Here is a 21,331-nt window from a genome sequence, read left to right on the forward strand (position 1 = left end):
GCCATCACTCAGTACCTACTTTCGCCTGTATCCTGTCTGTCCTGTCACTCTGTCTACAGCCGGATATGGCACGAAGGAACACCCGAGTAGCTTGGATGTGATTCATTGCTCTCAGCAGTCGAGCCAGACCCATCAGTTATAGTTGGTGTCACTGGCAGTCAGAGATACCGTTTTAGCTAAGCTTTCCAAAATGCCTGGCTTAGTCAAGCTTATCCATTGCAGGATGTTATCACTCAGGCACTCTGTCACTTGTGTCATCGGCACAGAATCCGGGCTTGACACTGAGCTGGTCTCTTCACCCTGCCGCATACTTATCGGCATCCATTACTGAGGTGTGAGGGCCTGATAAAGGTCTACCCAGTTACGTGCAGCTCAAGGCAGAGGTCCCATTTAGATTGTTGTCTCTGCGCAGAGAGGCCTTGCCCCTTTGACTCTTGCTCTCATCACTCTGTAAGGCTGTGTTGGTGTGTCCATCAGAGGGGACCCTGGGTGATCAGTCAGTTCCTCTTTAGGGGATGCTGGTCTGAGGAGCCATTAGAGAGGAGGCGGCATAGCCAGACTGGCCCAGGCCAAAAGCTGATGAGAAACAGAGGAGCAGGAGAGCCTGAGGTAGAAAGTGGGGGGGCTGAGGAGCAGGAGGTGGATGTGCTGAACTATGTGGATTGTGAAGGGAGGGCAGCTCTGTTTTCTATTTGTGAGGATTAGGTTGACAGATCTGTATTTAGTTTCTTTGGGCCTCTAGCTGCAGCTAATCCCCCTCACCTGCAGCGAGTGCCCCCACTCTCTTTCCTCTGACCCTGCAGCCCCCTACTTCCCCCCCAACCCCCCCTCCTACTGCCCAGCACAAACACTCATCCCGAGACAAGCACATGACTCGTTGCACTCTGTCTCCTCAGGTTAGGGCCTCACACTCGACACAAATCTCTCCCGGGCCAAAGGAACAGCAGGGGTCTCATCCTTTCTGGAACAGAAGAAAAAGGACCCCCACAACCTGCCGTCTTCCACATGTGAAGTTTTTTTTTCAGCTTGGGTGAGGGGTTGTCCCTCATCACTTAGAGATAGCAATTACTCAGAAATTAAGAGCCATTACTACGGAAGCAGCTTGTCAAAGCCACTCAGGGGAAAAGGGGACCTTTGGTAAAGCTGCACATTAGGAAATATTCAGGGTCAGGTCAGGGGCACAGACCTCTTCTCTTCAGATCCTGGCTCCCACACACTCTGACCAGGCCTTCACACTGTGAAAGAAAGACCGCAGTGCCTCCGCAAACACACACAGCATGCCTGCCAGCAGCTCTTGAAGGTGGGGACTCTGGATGACCTAATAGTTTTAGAATCTAAGCACATTTCTCTGTTTTAACAAAAGAGTGACATGACTTCAACGTGGTGCAACAAAGACACAAACAGGTTTTGAAAGGTTGTCGATGAAGCAATATGTGAGATTTCCTCAAGGCGTCGTTTTCAGTTAATATCACTTTGATGTTTGGTTTTTAAAACAGCTGTAATTAGTCGACAACTGCCTAATACAGTGAACTAAGCTGCTACAAGACAGAATGAGCAACATTTATAGCATCTCACTGAGCCCTAAAACACATGTTGGCCAGCATTATCCTTACACACAACCATCATCAAAATTATAACTAAAGATCACTTCCACATGGCTGACAGATACAATATATCTTTGGTTTCTCCGGGACTCTAACTGCAGCCAATTACCCCCCCACCCACACAAACAGAAACACACACATACAGTAGACACACCTTTGGACAAGTTGCAGCAAGTTTGCAGAAAGGGTCTTATTACTGAGCGCCACAGAGGGTGCTAATGGGGATTTTTCTTTACGCCACCAGCAACGGTCTACAACCTTACACCAATGAGGTGCTAACTGGCCCACACACATCACTGGATCTTATTAATGGACAAAGCTTGCAAATGTGTACTGACCTTTAGCTTGAAGAGGAAGACTAGCAGCTGCTTGCAGTTGTTTCGAGGCTGCTTTGTAGCTGCAAGGACATCAGTGCCTGTTGTAGATTTTGTAGTCTGGCATGTCAACTGTGGCAAACCTGAACACACAAATACAGAGAGGAGATTTAACACATAAGGTCAAGAAGAAAATCACAAGGAAACTGGTTTAATTTACATGTGGCAGCATATCATAAATGCTAAATGATTGATTATTTGCAGAAAGTGCATGTTTGTTAAAATAAAAGCAACAATAGCACTGTGTAATAAAATACTCAAGTAATGTTCAGCATTCAAAACTCAAAAAGTAAAATATATTATATATACTATATCCTGTAAAGGCCTATATAGGAGTAGAGTATTTACTACATTTCATATTGTGTGGATGATCTACCACAATGCATACTTTATAAACTACCAGATGTTTATTTATTGGATATTGTCACACGTGGTGTATACATACTGTATATAGGTCCTGCTTGTGCTTTTCATGGAAGAAGTACTCAGTGCCTTCAGGCCCATGGCCATCTGGAGCAGGTGAAAGAGACAAGAGAAAGAGAAAGGGTGGAGCTGAGCACATTACTTTTACAAGGAGAAAAGCCCCGAAGGAAAGTACAGCTAAATGCTGCAAATTTACAGATATATTTACAGAGTAAATTTAAAAAACAAAGCACCAGGGCTGCTTTTAGCATGTTATAATGTCACAACTACCCTTCAATAATACTGTAAAAAAAAAAAATCATAGCATCAACCCTTACGTGTTATATAAGGAGAAAGCTGTGTTAATAATATTGAAATAAAGATCTGTGTATTACTGTCATTACTGTCAAGTGGAAATACGTTCAGGTACTCAGACCTACCAACACTTTATAAAAATCAACAGTCAGAGCTCTGGGGAAATACCCAATGCAAAAGAAAAGACACTCCAAATGAGAAAATATTTATTACTGAAGCCTTAATCACAGAGATGCAACTGACTAAACCTTAAAGCAGAAGACACCTGCCAAACTTTTTTAAAATATATTTTTTGAAGCTGTTTTTGTGGGAGTGGTAATAGAACTAAAAATATATTTCTGGTATAAACAGTATACTGAAAAAATATTTCTGTGTATGTGTTCTGTTGTGAATGTGTTGAGACTGGCTTGGGCCCACTCCCTCACTTAACCCTTTAAAATCTGGATTGACATTGCCTTTCTTTTGCTGTGCTCAAGGGCCTTTCACACATTTAAAGCTTTAAATAGTGTTAAAATTGGTTTGATTTATTTGGGGGAAAAAGGAAATTAGCATCTTGGCAAGAAATGTCTCACAGTATGCAAGAAATTGGTAGATTTAGAAAATGCTAAAGTAAAAAGCTACAGAAAAATGTCAAGAAAACTATATTTTTAGTTATCAGAATTATATCTTGAAAATTATGTTGAAGATTTATTACTAATATTAATAAGGTAATTTCCTTGTTTGTTTCTGTTTTTTATCTTTTCATTTTTACTAATTTAATGATCATTTTTGGGTCATCTTCTTCCAGTGATTTGGAGACAAATCAGGTTTCAATAAAGTAAAAATAAGTTCAAATTTTAAAAATATATCATTCCAAGTAAAAGCCTCGCATGCACTCTCAATACCTCTCTCTGGTGTGCACGTTTGCATAGTTGTATCGTTATTAATTTATTCATTTATTGAAGCGCATTAGCTTTGAAGAGTAGTTGAGTTGAATAACACTAAGTAGCAGAAATTGTAGATAAACAAGAAAAAGGCGAGTATCTCAAAACTACACTTGAGAAACCTACAGTACTGCAAACAAACTTAGCTAACGTACTTTCACCACTTCACATATGAGAAGCACAAACATGGGCTAACGTTAGTCTGTAGACATATTTCATTTTTCCACTCAAAAACTTCAATTTAAAACACCGAATATCGGCTACGTTTATAAATGGCAGAGTGTGAACATTGTCTTACCGTGTAAACAGAGTAGCGTGGTATGAAAGTGAAACAGCTAATCATAAATGTTAAGTTTCTGTCGTTTTCTTATTGTCCAAAACGTCCAAAACAATTCATGGATGTAAACAATTCAGCAACGATAACTCTTCCGGCTGGAAATCATTAAGCCAATCAGGTAGGTGCGCAAATCTCGCGAGATTTCGACACCATCCATACGCAGGAACTTCGTGATTTCTTTAGTTATGTAATAACAGACTGTGTAATAATACATGATGGGATCCTGTGAAGCAGAGTTGTTTTCACATATTGACAAGCTCCGTGTCGACCTGCTAAACAGTGTGGAAGTCAGGACACACTGTCAGCGTGTTGAAGAAGAAATCAGCCAGTAAGTTCAGATAATGCGACATTAACCTGAGTTAATGTTAGCTAGCTTAGAGTGCCACTGTAATATGTAACAGGTGCCATGATGGTCCTATGGTGTTTTACAGCAGCAAAATGTCAAAACTAATGATATCTGACTTGTGTAATTGTAGTGTAACTATAGGTTTAAAGATTGATGAGCTTGTCCATGTTGAGTTATATTTTATTGTGATTATGTTTCCAGTGTGTGCTGTGTTAATGTTAACATGCTATTATGCATGCATTTGGTCAGAGTGGGTTCTCAAGGATGAAATAACAATAAGGGTCTGTATCTGAAGGCCTTTACAAACCAAAAGTTGATTGATTTGAGGAGCATTGAAAGTACTTTTTTCCCCTTAATAAGCTGCTTCTGAACAAATACGGTATGATCTCATCAATCAAATAAAATGTACTGTAAACACATTATTTGTATACAAATGTTTGTATATGTATGTACACGTATTTGCTTACGTTACTGTGTGTACACACAAAGACATAAGGGGTAGTTGATATAACAAGATAAACTTTATTGATAAAAAAATTACTATATAATAAAAAAATATAGAGAGAGAGATAGATATAGATGTAGATATAGATATAAATATACACACAAAATACTACTATATGTGACAGAAAATCACATCACAGATGTTTGGCTTCTATTTTGTGAATATTGATTCATGAGCAGCAATTTCTTTCTTTCTTTTTTTTTTTCAAAAAAGGCTAATTAGATTAATCTGGAAAAACTTGGTGCAGGTCTTCAGATTACATTAATCTAATCTAAACTACATGTTTTTCAAAGCAAATTGAAATAAGGGTGGACATGATCAGCAATAAACCTTGACACTTTACTTTATTGTTTTGCATATAGACACGACCAAAACAAATGCACCACAGTGAATCACTGCAAGTGTTAAAGCTTTAATAAAGAGTATAGACTGTGGTCTAATAGCGCTCACTTTCATGTATTTGACTGAAAATTAACGTACAGTGCTGCTTTATCACAATATCAAAAGTGCCTTGATTTGTGTGGTATTTAATTCACTGGATTACTCATAAACAAACATACATGTTGATTCTTTAATTCATAAACTGTTTAGCAGATATTCTAGAAAGTGAACAGCATTCAATAAAAATACATATTGATTTTGCTGAAGCTGAAGATCATGATTTTTTTTTTTCTTGTCAGCCCATATTCAAAGCAATGTATCTTTACTTCCAGCAAGGAAATTTTGACCCGCATTGAAAACATAATCCTGGGAATAGTGACCAGTCTTTCCAAAGATGAGGCCCCTGTCCTGGCACTGCCCAACAGATCCAGCTGGTCCAACGTCAGGTAACTTTATTTAAACACACTTGAAGAAGTTTTTCTGCCCGCCCTGAACACTGACTGCAGTCTTTTTACACACGGACTGTGTGGGATCTGAGTGCGCTGTCTGACCTTTGAAAGATAAACACAAGCAGTCATGTTGTGTGAAGAAATAAATAAACATTTACCTACATAGTTTTTTTTTTTGTGGGAGGTCAGGCCACACAGGATGAGCAGATTGCTGTTTAATACACACTTCAAGTGTGTCTGAATTTGTATATGGGGTGTTCTGAGCAAACTGCACGGGCTAACAGGTGGTAGGAAAACTAACTTTCCATCAGTGAGTCAAGTTGAAATGAAGTCCTGCTGCTTAAAAGACGACAGAATGATAAGGAATTAAAAAGCGACGGCCTTCACACACAAACACAAGTTTACAAAAGGGCTTTAATGCGACTAATCTGCAGAGGCCTTATGCTCAGAGCAAAGACTGTCTGGTCTTATTTGGATCAAACTTGCAGCAGTTTAAAGCACATTCTGTCTCAGCCCTTTTAAATGTGAGAATCCCACAGCTTGAGCGCCAAAGGTTTCACAGAGGAATCAGGACGGCGAGGTACGGGGGAGGTCTTCTCACAGGTAGCCCTCGGGGTGAGGGGAATTTTAGATGACTTTCAGGTGGGGGAGCTGATTTTCAAAGCCTAAAAAGTAAATGTAGCGCGCATGATCTGTCGAATTCTTTGATGGCTGTTTTTCTTTCCTTCTTTTCAACTTTTCTGTCATTACTTCCCACCTAAGTTTTGACAGTGCCGTCGGGCTTCAAATGAGTTCAGGAAGTTCTGTCACCACCATTAGGAGCGACTGTCCGTCATCTGTCACTAAATATGGTGAGAGGATACACACACCTCTGTAGTTATATTTTCCCTTTTCTGCTCTTGACAGCAGACATTCCTTTTAGTCAAAAAACCTTTACACTTGTACTGTACGTCATGTGGCTTTCATTTACATTCATTGTGAACACATGCATAAACTGCACAAACAGTAACAGTCAGACTTAGTTTTAGGTGACAAATTGGCAGAGACAGTGCATATTGGAAGAGGCTTTTAGGGATCGGTTTACCACATGGAAATTCTTATTAGGAACAGAATATGTTTTTCCCCACTTCAGTCCTTTTTAAAGATGTAATAAGTACATTTTGTGTTTATAATGACTGATTTTTTTGTTTGTTTCTCCGTTTAAAGCGCAAATTCTCAAGATTCTCTCGGTCATCTACAGGCTTGTGCAGAGCGACTCATATGCTACAAAAAGGTTATTTGTCATTGATTCGTTATCAGTTCACATTTGAATGAATGATCGCTGAAGCTAGTTAAAATTCATGTTCTGTAAAGTTTTTTTTGGTGAAAGCTCTTTGTTTTGCTGAGTTTTTCCTGAATTTGGTTTCATGAAGAGTTTCATTTTGTTTTCACAGAGACATCTTCTACAACAACATGCAGCTGTTTGCTTCACAGAAAGCTGTTGATAGTATCGTGGATGATATCTCCTGCATGTTAAAGGTTCCTCGCAGGTCGCTACATGTGGTAAGTGTATGTGTTCATGTTAATATGAGAAACGCAGGGTAAAAAACACTCCTCAGACATTAAAACCTTGCAAAAGTAATTTGAATGTGTTTTGTTATTTGTTCAGGTCCCACAGATGAAATATGTTAGTTGACTGAGGTATTAAAAGTATTTTGCTCTGCTTCATATCTTCAGAAGCACCTGTGGAAAAAAAAAGTTTCCTCTGATCAAACAGAAGTTAAATTAAAGTTGAACTCAAAGAAGCATGTGTGCATATGCATGTGTTAATATGAGCATGTGTTAACGTGAGTGTGTAACTTAAATGTTGTCAGTTGGCCACGTCCAAGGGATTAATCTCCGGTGATCTGTGTTATATGGAAGAGGACGGCACAAGGATCGACTGCCGCTCCAGCTCTGCTGTAAGTTCCATCAACAACCAAACCCACTGCGTCATCCCTGAAACAGACTTTATGTTACTACACAGAGAAACTCACATCAGCTATGAATTACATTATCATGAGTTTTCATCATTAAAAAGTTACATTTGTTTCTCAACAAAAACATTTTGTTTCCCAGTGGTAATTTCATTAAATGAAATTATGGCTTAATATGTTTGTCAACAGTATATTTTTCCATGACTAAGACAGGACACCACCAACGTCATTAAGCACTAATTAACATCATCAACATATTGTTGATGAAGGAAAAAGACATGAATAAAATGTAGTTTACAGAATAAAGACTTTTATCTTGTGTCCTGTGCTGCACACGCCATATCAGGACTACACAGCGTGCACAGTCAGGAGGACTTGTGGAGTAACTTACTTGAGTTAAAGTTAACAATGACAACAAGAGAGTTTTGGAGAAAGAAACAAGGTAATATCTGGACCTTTTGTGGTTTCAGTGCAGCAGCGAAAAAACAAACAAACAAATGCACTGATTGCTTTATCAGAGAGGATCTTTTTTTTTAATTTAACTTTTTTTAAATTGGGATTTACAGGATTATTCAGTATTCATTATTCAGAAGTACAATCACCCTTTTCAGTATGCCATCGGGGAACAAAGACATGTATTTTTATATAGAAATGGGTAACGGCCCTGCTAGACTCAGAACAATAACACACATACATAACAAGGATGTCCACAGTACATGAAGGTTGTACCTCCAATCACAAAAACACGGGGAAACAACTGAACAAGTACAACAATAAATGAAAAACAAAACAAAAAAAAGAGAAAGAAAAAAAACTTGTGCAGCCACACCTTCATTTGAATACTTAGTGTTCTTGACATATGTGAGAAAAGGGCTCCAGACCTTCAAAGCGTGTTTTTCATCAATTAATGGTAAACTAAAATCTCGTGTAAAATAAGTTTGACTAAAATGACAAAATTATTGTTTTTGGCTGGATTAGGCTGACTGTAATGTTCAATATAATCTGATGACTTAAAAAAACAACTAAGATATTGACAGTTTTCATTGACTAAAACTATACTAATGTTGAAAATAACATGTCAAAGAAAATACTAATGATTTTCTTTGACAGAGATATGTCTAAAATACCCAGACTTTTCTACTAAAAGCTGACTGTAAAAAAAGTGAACAAGGTTACTAGATATGAAACTTACAAGGACATTTGAGGCAGGACTAAGACTAAATTAAAAAAATGCAGACAAAATTAACACTATTGTCGACTGCTCCACAGGGTACCTTGTGTCTCCTGACAAACCAGAAACAGTACTACTATACTATATAATAGAATGGAAATACATTAAGAAATCTTTTACTAATTTAACTCAATTTTGACTGCATTTTGTTTTAGACTGTTGCAGTTTCATCAAACATTGGTGGGATTAAAAGTATCCTTTATGACTTTTGAGAATGTCATCTTCTTGCCTTCCTCGTAGATGCATCTGAGAATGTCATTTTTCAGATTTGGTATATTTCCTTCTCTGTGTGGAGGACACTACATGCTTGCAGCTTTTGTGTTTTCCTCAGTCATGCACAGATATCGTATCATCTGCTAAATTTGTCCTGGTTGTTGAGAAGGATGCAACGTTTCAAAGACTTCTGGACGATGACTTCTGCACAAAGCTGTCTCCTTGCATCATGATCACAGTGTGTCTCCTATTATTTTAATGTGACTCGAATCATGTTAATTAGAATTTCTCAGAAAAGGGGCAGTAGTAGTGTTCAGGTGTGTTTGTGTGGATCCAGGGTAAAGGCGTACCAGATGTGAACAGCAGGCTGATGGTGAGAAAGCTCTGGGACACGCTGCACATCCCCATCTTCGCTCTGGTGGATGCTGACCCTCACGGTACTCGTCATCTGTCTTCAGTGCAAACCAGTTTTACCCTCACACATGCTTTGCATATTTCCACACGTTTAACAACACTTGAGTGCCTTTTCATCTCAGCACACGCACAGTAGGGTTGCATGTCCCACTAAGCCAGCAGATGTTAGCACCTGTCCGCTGCGTCATGGTGCCTGGTCTGACTATAATTTCCGCTGGCGTGATCTGGTCCTGGCGGGATGGCTAGGTTTCCATCATCCTCCATACCTCTAACCCTTTTTCCCATCGCATGGCAAGACACATATGTAATGCTTTACTTTGTTCTAAGCTCCGTTACACATCTCGGAGGATAATTGCTCTGGTATGTCGGTGATTGCAGCGTGTCTCTCTCCCTCTGATTTTCCCAGGGATTGAGATCATGTGTATCTACAAGTACGGATCAGTGGTGAGTCCCGCCATGCCATTTATTTCTGTACTGTACATTATCCAATGTGGCCTGTTCAGTGTCTCTCTGTTAGCAATATGTAATTATGTCCCTCTTTAAGCAAAAAAATGGACCAATCATCCCTCTCAGAATATTTAAACTGACATCGTATGGAGTGAAAATGTTGTGTGATTGTGTGGCGATGTCTTTGATGATCTCTGTGATGTTTGTGTAATCACATTTGTGTTCGTTAACTCCGTTGTGAACATGTGTTGGACCACAATATGCACATACGGTGCTGATTGGTGTGTTTATTTGAGATACATTATGTGTATAAGCATTGTGTGTGTGTGTGTGTGTGACTGAGCTTGTATATGTGTGTGGGTTTTTCCACAGGCCATGTCGTTTGAGGCCCACAATCTGACCGTCCCCAGCGTTATGTGGCTAGGCCTCCTCCCCTCTGACCTCCGGAGGTTTGGACTCCACATTCACTACTTCCTACTTCCTTCTCCTGCCTCTAATTGGGATTATATTCTGGGGACATTTAGATTGTTTGTTTTGGTTGCTGTTGCTGTCGCCCTCACTTTTTTTTCCCCCTTCAACGAACTGCGTCTGAGTGCATATTGAGTTTTAAGTATACGTCCCCTAAAACAAATTTAGGCCAAAGGGGCTTTTTGACATACATTTAATTGTAGTGTGTAAAGTTTTTCCTCCTAAACATACACATAATAACTCCTAGATGTGAGTCTGTTGAGAATGGGAGGAAACGTACTGTAGGGGCGACATCCATCAACAGAGCTGCCTGCTGTCACTTTCAGAACATCAGTGTGGTTATGTGAAGTAAATCAACATTTATTTCTTCAGGTTGCAGGTTCCTGAGGATAGCCTGATCCCCCTCACCAAGAGAGATGAAAGCAAACTCAGCAGCCTCCTCAAAAGGCCGTACTTAACCAGCCAACCAGAATGGCAGAAAGAGGTGAGAGAACAAAGTGCTTTAAAGTCGAGTGAAGGACAGAAGTTGCATAAAAATGTGTGAGATAAAATGTGATCGAATATTTAAGGCGTTTTTTATGCCTCTGGGCTGGCAAAAGCATTATGGCATTATGTTTTCAGGTTGTCCATGCATCTGTCTCTCCGTCTGTACGTCCGTGCATCCTCATAAACACGATAACTCAAGGATGCCTTGAATGATTTCCTCATATCTGGCACAAACGTCCACTTAGACGGACGAACTGATTATATTTTTGTGGTTAAAGGTGACTCTAACCCAGGTTTGGGAATCAGCACCAGCAGCCAGCCAAATGCTGTCAAAATATTCAAGTGACTGGTAGATCTGCATTACTTCCCATCAGAAAAACAATGGTAATCTATTGAGTGGCTGGTAGATTTTGGAATCCACCTGCTAAAGAAGCAGATAGATCAAAAAGAGTTGATATCCAACATCCATCCCATTCTTGTGATCACAGTATCTCAGGAAAATCTTGATGAAATTTCTTAAAAATTTGGCACAATGGCCACTTGGACTCAAAGATGAACTGATTACAATTTGGTGGTCAAAGGTCAAGGTCAGCGTGATCTCACAAAACACATTCTTGGCCATAATTCAAGAATTCATGTGTTAATTACGCCAAAGATTTTACACAATATCCACTAAGATAAAATTAGGTAGTGATGACATTTTGTATCCGAAAAGTAATGTTCAGCAAAAACACTTTTCTGGCCATTACTCAATGTCATATCTCCGGGACAAAAGGGGAGACATTGATCAAATGTTTAATTGGTGACACTATTCTTGTCCATCTTAAAACTGTGCTGATTGTATAGATCTTCTGTGCTGCCGGGTTGAAGATGTTGCGTGAAGCAGCCATGTTTTGGAATTTGCAGCAACATTCATATTTGAAGAACTGTCTCCTGTCATGGCTACATATGAGTCTGGACAGACATGGATGTGAACTATAACAGAAACTTGATTGACTGGCAGAGGTATACAAACATAAGATGGTAAATTTTTAATTTTTTTTTTTAATTAATGTTATTAGTTCTACCAAAGTACTACAAACAATTGACTTTATGGTATTAATTTGAAATCTAACCTTGACGTTGTGACCGTACTGTACCGACCAAGAAGAGACAACAAGAAAAAACAAATGACGGAAAGGAACTGTAAAGAAACACAAAATAATGACAAAAGGGGCAGAAGAATCACAAAGAGGAAGAACACAGCCAAAAACAAGACAAAAATTACTTCAAAGAGACGCAAAAGAAGAAAAAAAAGAAGCCAAACCACCACAAAGTCTGTCTTCTCATATACAAGACAGGTGGTTGGACCTTTTGTATATCTGTGCCCAGGGCCCCATTCTCTCATAATCTTCCCATGCTTATCAATGCAAACCAAAAATACAATGATAAATCAATTTGTCCATATCACACACCCCAAACCTACAGTACCACACTCAGGACTCTTGGAAAACTGTTGGTCTGATGCACCCTGTTCCTTTCTAAACAAAGGAAAAAAGTGTTCTTCCTCAGAGGTTTACACAGTTTTAACATCCTTGCTCATGTGACACACAGCGCAGGAATGTGTGTGAGAGGACTCTTAGCTCGCTGGTACCGAGGAAACAGAGGGGCCACTCTGTTGTGGAGTGGCTGTCAGAAATAAACACCTGATGATTTATGCTTGTTTGCTCTCTCTAACATGCTCCTTAAAACTACTTTTGCGCTCTTGTTGTTGTAGATGGAACTGATGCAGCAGAGTAAGGTCAAGGCTGAAATACAGTCCCTAGCAGCCATAGCTCCTGATTTCCTCGCCAACATCTACCTGCCCAACAAGCTGCGTTACGGGGGCTGGGTGTGAGCGCAATGCTGCCGCTCGGTGGAGTAACAAGTGAACTGCTGAAGCTGGTTGTACAACTGGAGACAGATCCTCCATGTAACTGTCCTGGTTGACCTTGTCAGACACATAAAAACATGAAGTGAAGTTTGTTTGTACTGTTTGCATAATTATTAGTGACTGTGTGCGTTTGTAATGTATATTTGAGTTTCACAAAAGTATCATCCTATCATTAAAACTCGCTCATTTCATTTATAAGTCAGCATGTTTTTGGTATTTATACTCTTGTTGGCCTTGTGATCAGTAAAGCAGCTCAAAACCATTCCAGTTGTTGTCAGCAGTTTTTTTTTTTTATTTCTCCATGCTTTTTCTTTTCGAATTAATTAATCATTTTCTGGTTTAAAAAGTTTAAGAAACTTATAAGCAGGCCCGTGCAGAATCCCTACAACATTTCCACAGATTTTAAAACAATTTTTAATGTAAAGGGATACTGTCCATCATATTACAAGCAACAAAAGAATTCCACTATTTTAATTCTTGATCAACATAAAACATATATGTATATATTTTGTTTTGATCTGGTTAAAAGGAGTAATTAAATGGAAAAAGTTGATCAAGTTCCTCAGACAAACCAATAATATATTTTTAAAAATGCCCATTACTTGTGGTGGAAGAAGATCACATTCATATTAAAACTAAAAAGCCTACTTTCAATATTTTACTTAAGTATTATGCACAATAACTTTTGTCAGTGTTATAATTTGATGGTATAAAATCATCCCTGATGCTTGTAGGCGGTATTTCTGTGTCATTTGTAGCAATGCATCATATTTAATAAATCTGTGTTTTTCAGTTAAAGTCATATTCTCAGAAGTAGGTAGAAATTGAAATAAATTCAGTGGAGTTAACAAGTATATTGTACAACAAAAGTCAAAAGAATACTCAAAATACCTTTTAAAAAAGTACATGATTGCAGCACTTGGGATTATGTATTTAATTTATAATAATTTCCCAGTACATTTATCAGATTTTTAGTCTTGCCATTTAAACAAATAGTATCTTAAGGGCTAAAGAACTGAGCGACTTTGGTGATATTGAAGAAGAGAGGCTTTAAATGAAACCCACAAACGTGTATTTCAGTTCAGTTTAATCGATGAAGAGAGCTTCCTTGTTTGCAGTAGACGATCTTTGGCAGGATTACGTACCGGCCGGTGGGCGTGGCCCCATGCTTGTGCAACACTTACTGCTACGTCACCGCAGTGACAGAGGTGTTGTAATTTCTCCTCAACGCGGATCAACGACCGTCTTTGGAAAACCACCGAGGAGCACGAGACTGAACAGCATTTTATTAAAAAATAATACAAACCAGGTGAGTTTATATAAAAAGTGTATGAGGGGATACAGCACGTGTGGTTTACAAGCCATGTGGTCCAGTCGGGACATGATCCAGCTGCTTAAAGAAAGTAAGAGTTATGTGTCTGCCATCAATGACCCTTGGCTGGATGGCCTTTTATTGATCATTGATCAAAGCAGATTTTAAAACATACCTGTTTAGTTTTTGCATTAACTTTCTTCTTAATCTTTATGTTGAATTTCTTTCTGAAACCTATCTTTTTTTTTTTTTCCTATTCATTTTTTTTCTAAAAGCCATTAGAGAATTTCTGATTAAGAATATACTCTGGGATAACTTGTTTTAATCATTGCATGGGCAGTTTTATCAGTCATTACATATTTTTATCTTAAATCCAGATTTAATTAATCATAGTGAATGATGTGATAATAGTTAATGATAAGTGAATGGGTTAAAAAAAAAAAGCTTGGTTAAAGATAAAAATGTATTGTTAATTTTTGCAAGATATGTTTTTCTTCTTGTAGTAATCAATGAATTTAGAGTCAAAGTCAGTTTCCTTTCAAGCATTTTATTTCTAGTAATTAAGTATTAATAAATAGGTAACAAAAATACTTTACAAAAGCAACTATAGCATCTCGTGTGACTCTGTGGATCAGGAGAGTCCGGACAATAGTTAAGTAATACATGAGATGGGGGAGGTGGGGATTCGGATACAGTTTATGTGGCCAGGCAGCTCTTCTTCTCCCTAATGTTTGGTAACATCACACATTTGTTGGAGCGAGACGGGTCCTTGAGAGGCCTTCCCTTCCCACTTGTCAAGGACAGCTGACTGCAGCGCAGACTGAATGACAGTAGTCTCTTGGGCTTTAAACGTAACACTCCTCTCCGAGTTTGCTTGTCATAGATTAGTGTGGAATCCGTCATGTTTCGCAAGACATTTTTCATCTGTTACGTCAAGGTGGACTGGGATGTCTTCAGGTAAAAAAAAGGCTGTAGTGCTATGAGACAAGTGAGAGAAAGGCAGCAATTTATGGGACCAGTTTTGGTCCCCGACGTCTGTCCTTGGATGGATTCCTTGAAAGCTGACAGGAAAACTCTAGTGGTACATTTTTTGAATGCTCCTCTTTTTCACCTTCTCTTTAGGCCAAGAGTATCTCATATGGACGCGGTGATCCGCCGGTGCCCTTTCCTCACTGTTGTGCCCAGTGTCGTCCTGCAGCTGGCGGGAACATCATCACTGGTGAGCTATGCTCAGAAGTGTCCTGTGATGATGGACCTGGCCTCCAGACCTCTGGCCAGAGCTCTGTCCTCTTCAGCTTCTGCATCCAAAGGCACTCCGACAAATGACGGTCAGTTTTAAACCATCCTATTAACTGTTAAATCAATACAATTAATGGTGATTTGAGAACAATTTGTTGTTTTTTTTTAAATCTTATATATGGGTTATAATTTAGAAACGTTCTCTCTTGTGTTCTGTAGGTCAAAAGCATGAAGTCAAGTTGCCCCCAGGTCACATCGCACCTCCTTCTGGCCAGGCTGTAGGCTCTAAATGTCCTTTCCTGGCTGCAGAAATGGTGCAGACAAACAACAGGGTAGTAAGAGAGGCCAGCATTGAGCTGCAAGAGGACGTCCAGGAAAGACACTCTGTACACACAGGTAAGAAATCAGCCACATCTGTAATTGGATACCCTTACATGAAGTCAGTTATGTAAATTAAAGGTTATAGCTTTGGGCATATATGCTGTAGTGACAGTTAATGTGGATAGCATATGAATGTAATCAGTTGATTTAGAGATCATTATTAGTGTGCGTCTGTCTTGAGCAGGGAAAAAAGTTGCAGATCTTATCGAGGCAGACAAAGCAAACAGAGGGGCATCAAAAAATCCTTTGAAACCCACAACTTCCAAAGTGTCTCACCTGCTGAAGGACAATCTGCCTGAGGGTAAGAGATTCTTCTTAATGAACAATAATGTCTCAAAGGGATCTTTTTAAATCTGAAACCTTTTTTTAACATCTCTCCTTTATCAGCTGTCACCTTCCAGTATGACAAGTATTTTGAGAAGAAGATTGAAAGCAAGAAGGTAGATCACACATACAGGGTTTTTAAGACAGTGAACCGACGTGCCAACACGTTCCCCATGGCAGACGACTACTCACAGTGTCTTCATGCAAAGAGAGACGTGTCTGTGTGGTGCAGCAACGACTACCTCGGCATGAGCCGCCACCCCAAAGTCATCCAGGCCATTATGTGAGTACGCTCAAACCCTGATTAAAACATGCAACGATGATGATAATTACAGATTCAGCCCTGATAAAATAATAGAATAGGCTAGTTTTAGATGATAAACTCTGCTGTTTGTTTGTCTTTGTCTTTCAAGGGAGACTTTGCGAAAGCACGGTGCTGGTGCAGGAGGCACACGAAACATTTCAGGGACGAGCAAATTCCATGTGGAGCTCGAACACGAGCTAGCTGATCTGCACAACAAAGATGCTGCTCTTCTGTTCACTTCCTGCTTTGTAGCCAATGACTCCACACTGTTTACTCTGGCAAAAATGCTACCAGGTACATCAAATTAAGCTTGGAAATATTTTGAAATTTGCTGAAAAAAAATCCATGCTTTTGCTTTGATGCTCAATTGTAAAGTGTTTTATAACATACTTTCTTGATTTAGACTTAAATCCACAGCAGAGAATTGAACATTTTTCTCCATTTGTTTATTCTTCCAGGTTGTGAAGTGTACTCTGACGCTGGCAACCACGCCTCAATGATCCAGGGTATAAGAAACAGTGGGGTCAAGAAGTTCATCTTTCGTCACAATGACGTCAGCCACCTGAGAGAGCTGCTTGAGAAGTCTGATCCCTCCACTCCAAAGATTGTTGCTTTTGAGACGGTGCATTCAATGGATGGTAAGTATGCAGCCCTCCATGCAAGTGTCTTTTTTTTAAATGAGGCATTTTAAATATTCTGTAATTTTTTAATACTTCATTGACGTGTCTTAGTTAAAAAATGACGACATAGGGGAGTGTCTGCAAACTGATTTACATTTGTAGAATCACAAAAAGTTTGAGTAATATTTCTCAAAATTAGGAACAAGCAAAGCTACATATACACCTTAATAAGATAAGATAAGATAAGATAAGATAAGATAATCCTTTATTAGTCCCACAGTGGGGAAATTTCCAACATTGCAGCAGCAAGGGGATAGCAAAATAATAATACTACTAATAATATAATATATATATAATAATACTGATAATACTAATAATACCTTAAATGACTTACGAAGTTAGTTGGTATTATGTTGATCAGTTGACACATTTATTGCTTCACTGCAATAGTAGAAGATTCACAGAACTGCTTTTTTATATGGAAAAAAATGATCAAAATAGACCTCTTAAAATAAAATTTTTAAAGAAAGAATGAGTCTCTGGGAGTTGGGCTCTCCAACTCAGATCATCCGTTTAAGTTGGGACTTTTGAATGCTTCAATAGTTCAGATTTTGAGTCCTGAAGTGTCTTCAGTGTTTATAAATGCTACCACCTGGGTAGTGTTTGCACGTGTGTTCTTATCTGGAATCAGAGTGAGTGATCGAGCAAATCCGACGTCCTCTGTGAACAGGTCCTACGGTAGGTCACACCACATCCACGACGGTCCACAGTCTTGCTGAGCTGGGCTGCCATCACTATGTTCCTGAGTTAATCTGGTAGTTCAAAAAAACAACCTACACAAAAAAAGCAGAATTGTAAGTTATCCTGTTCTACTTCTTACATGAGACCACAATAACTTCTTTCTTCCTCACTGCATTTTATAATGTATGACCAAACATTGAGGATATACTTCCAGTAAAATTTAAATTGCCAGCCATGTATCACAACAATTAATGTTTTAGCAACAAAAACAGGATTTATTTATCATGGATTACCATAAATCTTTATTTTAGCAAACAAATGAAATATTGAGCCCATTTCTTATTTATGACATTACTTATGTGAAACTGTTTTGTACATATATATATAATATTTTACACCTTAAACTTGATTTACCATGAATTATTGATTTAAATTCCCTTTAGCATGTGTATTTTATAACCAAGATCAGTTAAGTACAAAAGTAGTTACACTAAAAACCATTACAGTAAGCAAATATCAGTGAACTTACGTGTTACAAAGTCAACAATAGGTGGCACAGGTGAAATGCTCTTTAGCATGCTGCTCTGGCAGACCAGAGTTAGCCATTAGCTTAGCCATTATTTTGGCGATTAGCTCGAGTTAGCATTTAGCATAACATTAGCACAGAGGTACACCACTAAGCAATACAGTAGCTGCGTTAGCAATTAATGTTAGCCACCCGCGCTACCTATTACCGTTAGCATCGTTTTTTAAAATTAATACAATGATACAGTTGGCACCAAAGTACACTGAAAACATTAGACAACTTCTCATGACTCCGAGAGAAAAGTATCTGGACGTCAACACAGTTTATGATCTACTCTTTTCTCACGAGAGCAAACACGCGCGTCACTCACCGGAGCTTTCAAGCATTAATAAATCAACAGAAGTTATCTTCCTCTGATTCACAGCTCCTGTCCTGATAGAAGAGCAACTTTTCAACACTGGTTTGGTTGAATATGAAGTTTTAAAGATTAAATCGCAGCATAATAACAGCTCTGTTCTCCGTAACTCGCATGTCAGACGTCCTTGATACATTTTTCGGGCATTTCTCAGGAAGTCATGTAGGAAGTGATGTCATACACAGGTAGGGAGCATAGACCGTATATAAAAATATAATGTCTTTATATAAACTCAATGTAGTAACATAAAAAAATATAAGCATACAGAATTATTTATACATATGTTGTTTTCATTAACTTGCATATTAAACATATATCGTTACCATATATTGTCACAACACATAATATCATATAAAAATGCATCGATATTTCTAATACATGTACATGTACACCTTTTATTAAAGGTATATCACATATGTTAGAAACTTAAATCTTCATATAACCAGAGGATGTATGTATGTATAATGACACATTGCCTTTTTGTTAATATTTATGGCAGCATCATTCTTGACACACACATACATACACACACACACACACACACACACACACACACGTATATATATATGAAAAGGTATTTGTGCCTTTATTCTTATTAGTGATGTTAAACAGCCTATTAAATGCTGTGCTCTCTACAGGCGCTGTGTGCCCACTAGAGGAGATGTGTGATATTGCCCACAAGTTTGGTGCCATTACCTTTGTGGATGAAGTTCATGCTGTGGGCTTGTATGGGCCCAGAGGAGGAGGGATCGGGGACAGAGACAGAATCATGCACAAGATGGACATCATCTCTGGTACACTTGGTAAGCAAAGCCCTTTACTAATATGGGTAAACCTCTCCTAACACCCCCACCAGTTGCATATGTGGCTCTCTGACTTGTTATGGGTTTCATTTCCAGGCAAGGCATTTGGCTGCGTGGGTGGCTACATCGCCAGCACCAGCGCCCTGGTGGACACAGTGCGCTCATACGCTGCAGGCTTCATCTTCACCACCTCCCTGCCCCCTATGCTGCTGGCAGGGGCGAAGGAGTCCATCAAGGTCCTGAAAAGTGAGGAAGGCCGGGTTCTCAGGCGGAAACATCAGAGGAGTGTTAAGCTGCTCCGACAGATGCTGATGGACTCAGGCCTTCCGGTGGTCCATTGCCCGAGCCACATCATTCCTGTCCGGGTAAAGATATTAATTATTTATCCCTCTAACTGGTGCAGGGACTCAAACTGTTACACTCTCTTTTATATCTTTGAAATCTGACATATTATGTATCTGTTTGGCAGGTGGCAGATGCAGTGAAAAACACTGAGATCTGCGACATCATGATGTCTCGTTACAGCATCTATGTACAAGCAATAAACTACCCCACTGTGGCTAAAGGGGAAGAGCTGCTGCGCATCGCACCCACACCACACCACACTCCCCAGATGATGTTCTACTTTGTTGGTATGTCCACTATAAAGTATGAGGTCCATCTTTTGAATTAAAGATATCCATATTTTTTCGTATTCAAATTTGGTGAATGTAGCAACTCTGAAGTCCAGTAGCTGCATTGGATAGTAAGAAAAGCGATTGATTTCAAACCTCAGCACTGTTAGGATTATTTTGACACTTTGTACACTTGTGGGTATGTCTAACATCCATAATTTATGGCAACAAAAGATGTTTTCTCAGCTGTTTGCTGTTTGCTTTGTCCCAACAGACCGTCTGGTGAAGACTTGGAAGGAGGTGGGCATGGAGCTGAGGCTGCACTCCTCGGCTGAGTGTGACTTCTGCCAGCAGCCTCTTCACTTCGAGCTGATGAGTGAGAGGGAGAAGGCCTACTTCACAGGCCTCAGTCACATGATATCAGTGGTCGCCTGATATCACATGAAACACTAAACTCCAACATCTCTTAGTAGGATTCAAGCTATTTATTCTATTTAAATTAAACATATCACTGCATATAAAATGTTCTGTGTCACCAATAAATGTGTGGGTAAAGACTTCATGAACTCTTGTGTGATTTCACTCATAAATGTATTGATTTCACATAAACTGATCAGTGTGAAAATGTGGTTTTCAGGAACATACCGCAACTTCATAGATTCATGAATTGCTTAACCAGCACTGTCCAGGTACATAGCGAGAAAAAAAAGAAAACAAAACATAATTTCCTTTATAAAGTTATGCATACATGCATGTGACACAGCTATTTATTACACGTGGCTGTATTCATGAATCAATCGATCAGTCAGCAGTTGGCTAAAGATAATTACAAAGGCTAAACATTTATAAATATTCCTAATAATAATATTGAGCTTCATTTATATAGCTGCTTTTCAAGACAAAGTTCCAAGGGGCTTTAGACAAATAAAATATTATAGAAAAAAAAGATTCAAAAGTTTATGCATGGGAAAATAGGAGCTAGACATGAGAGCAAAATAAGTTAAGTAAAAGATAAAATAAAAATAAAAAACAAAGTTAAGAGATTACCTGAGTATATAAATAGGTTTTAAGAAGTAGCCCACAGATAAAAGAGTGTTCAGGCCACAAAACCCTGCTTAACAAAAAAGGCCCGATCACCCTTGGTTTACAGCTGAGACTGTGAAATGGCTAAATTCAGGCATTTGGACATATTTGTGTCCCGTGTTTAATTTATATCAACTAGCTGTGTAAGATACCTCTATTTAAAAGAAGAATAAAAAGTGCAACATTTGACTGGAGGCAGTGTATAAA

General features: G+C 38.9%; 2 protein-coding genes and 1 long non-coding RNA gene across 4 annotated transcripts; 2 read left to right on the forward strand and 1 right to left on the reverse strand.

Moving 5' to 3' along the window:
- On the reverse strand, positions 1-4,059 carry LOC121946838 (uncharacterized). The gene is made up of 4 exons (XR_006106046.2): positions 3,917-4,059; positions 2,424-2,488; positions 1,943-2,061; positions 1-576 (listed from the first exon to the last, which is right to left on the reverse strand). It is a non-coding gene; the product is annotated as an uncharacterized LOC121946838 (long non-coding RNA).
- Positions 4,060-4,109: 50 nt separating this feature from the next.
- On the forward strand, positions 4,110-13,025 carry spo11 (SPO11 initiator of meiotic double stranded breaks). Its single transcript, XM_042492014.2, has 13 exons — positions 4,110-4,283; positions 5,520-5,633; positions 6,399-6,487; positions 6,843-6,909; positions 7,070-7,178; positions 7,490-7,576; positions 8,978-9,014; positions 9,164-9,273; positions 9,373-9,472; positions 9,856-9,893; positions 10,269-10,345; positions 10,737-10,848; positions 12,607-13,025. Exons 1-13 carry the CDS (start codon positions 4,168-4,170, stop codon positions 12,724-12,726), a joined length of 1,176 nt encoding a protein of 391 aa, XP_042347948.2. The 5' UTR covers positions 4,110-4,167; the 3' UTR covers positions 12,727-13,025.
- Positions 13,026-13,931: 906 nt separating this feature from the next.
- Positions 13,932-20,603, forward strand: LOC121946839 (5-aminolevulinate synthase, non-specific, mitochondrial-like). 2 transcript variants are annotated; one of them, XM_042491622.2, is made up of 11 exons: positions 13,932-14,071; positions 15,197-15,402; positions 15,533-15,709; positions 15,879-15,995; positions 16,082-16,301; positions 16,432-16,616; positions 16,781-16,960; positions 19,263-19,427; positions 19,524-19,792; positions 19,897-20,059; positions 20,316-20,603. In XM_042491622.2, the coding sequence occupies exons 2-11, from the start codon at positions 15,213-15,215 to the stop codon at positions 20,474-20,476; spliced, it is 1,827 nt and encodes a 608-aa protein (XP_042347556.2). In that variant the 5' UTR covers positions 13,932-14,071; positions 15,197-15,212; the 3' UTR covers positions 20,477-20,603. The 2 variants fall into 2 exon arrangements, with proteins under 2 accessions (XP_042347556.2, XP_087938127.1); XM_088082001.1 differs by lacking the exon at positions 13,932-14,071 and adding an exon at positions 14,964-15,031.
- The last annotated feature ends 728 nt before the right edge of the window (positions 20,604-21,331 follow it).

The sequence above is a fragment of the Plectropomus leopardus genome, chromosome 9 (assembly GCF_026936395.1).
Source record: "Plectropomus leopardus strain MGB_pleo_1.0 chromosome 9, ASM2693639v1, whole genome shotgun sequence".
In the NCBI taxonomy this organism is placed as follows: Eukaryota; Metazoa; Chordata; class Actinopteri; order Perciformes; family Serranidae; genus Plectropomus; species Plectropomus leopardus.

Coding starts and splice junctions, on each gene's coding strand:
- LOC121946839 (XM_088082001.1), top strand. CDS start 14,976: ATGTTTCGCAAGACATTTTTCATCTGTTACGTCAAGGTGGACTGGGAT. Junction 19,793..19,896: donor GCCACATCATTCCTGTCCGG/GTAAAGATATTA, acceptor TCTGTTTGGCAG/GTGGCAGATGCAGTGAAAAA. Junction 20,060..20,315: donor GATGATGTTCTACTTTGTTG/GTATGTCCACTA, acceptor TTGTCCCAACAG/ACCGTCTGGTGAAGACTTGG.
- spo11 (XM_042492014.2), top strand. CDS start 4,168: ATGATGGGATCCTGTGAAGCAGAGTTGTTTTCACATATTGACAAGCTC. Junction 9,473..9,855: donor GGTGGATGCTGACCCTCACG/GTACTCGTCATC, acceptor TGATTTTCCCAG/GGATTGAGATCATGTGTATC. Junction 9,894..10,268: donor TCTACAAGTACGGATCAGTG/GTGAGTCCCGCC, acceptor GTTTTTCCACAG/GCCATGTCGTTTGAGGCCCA.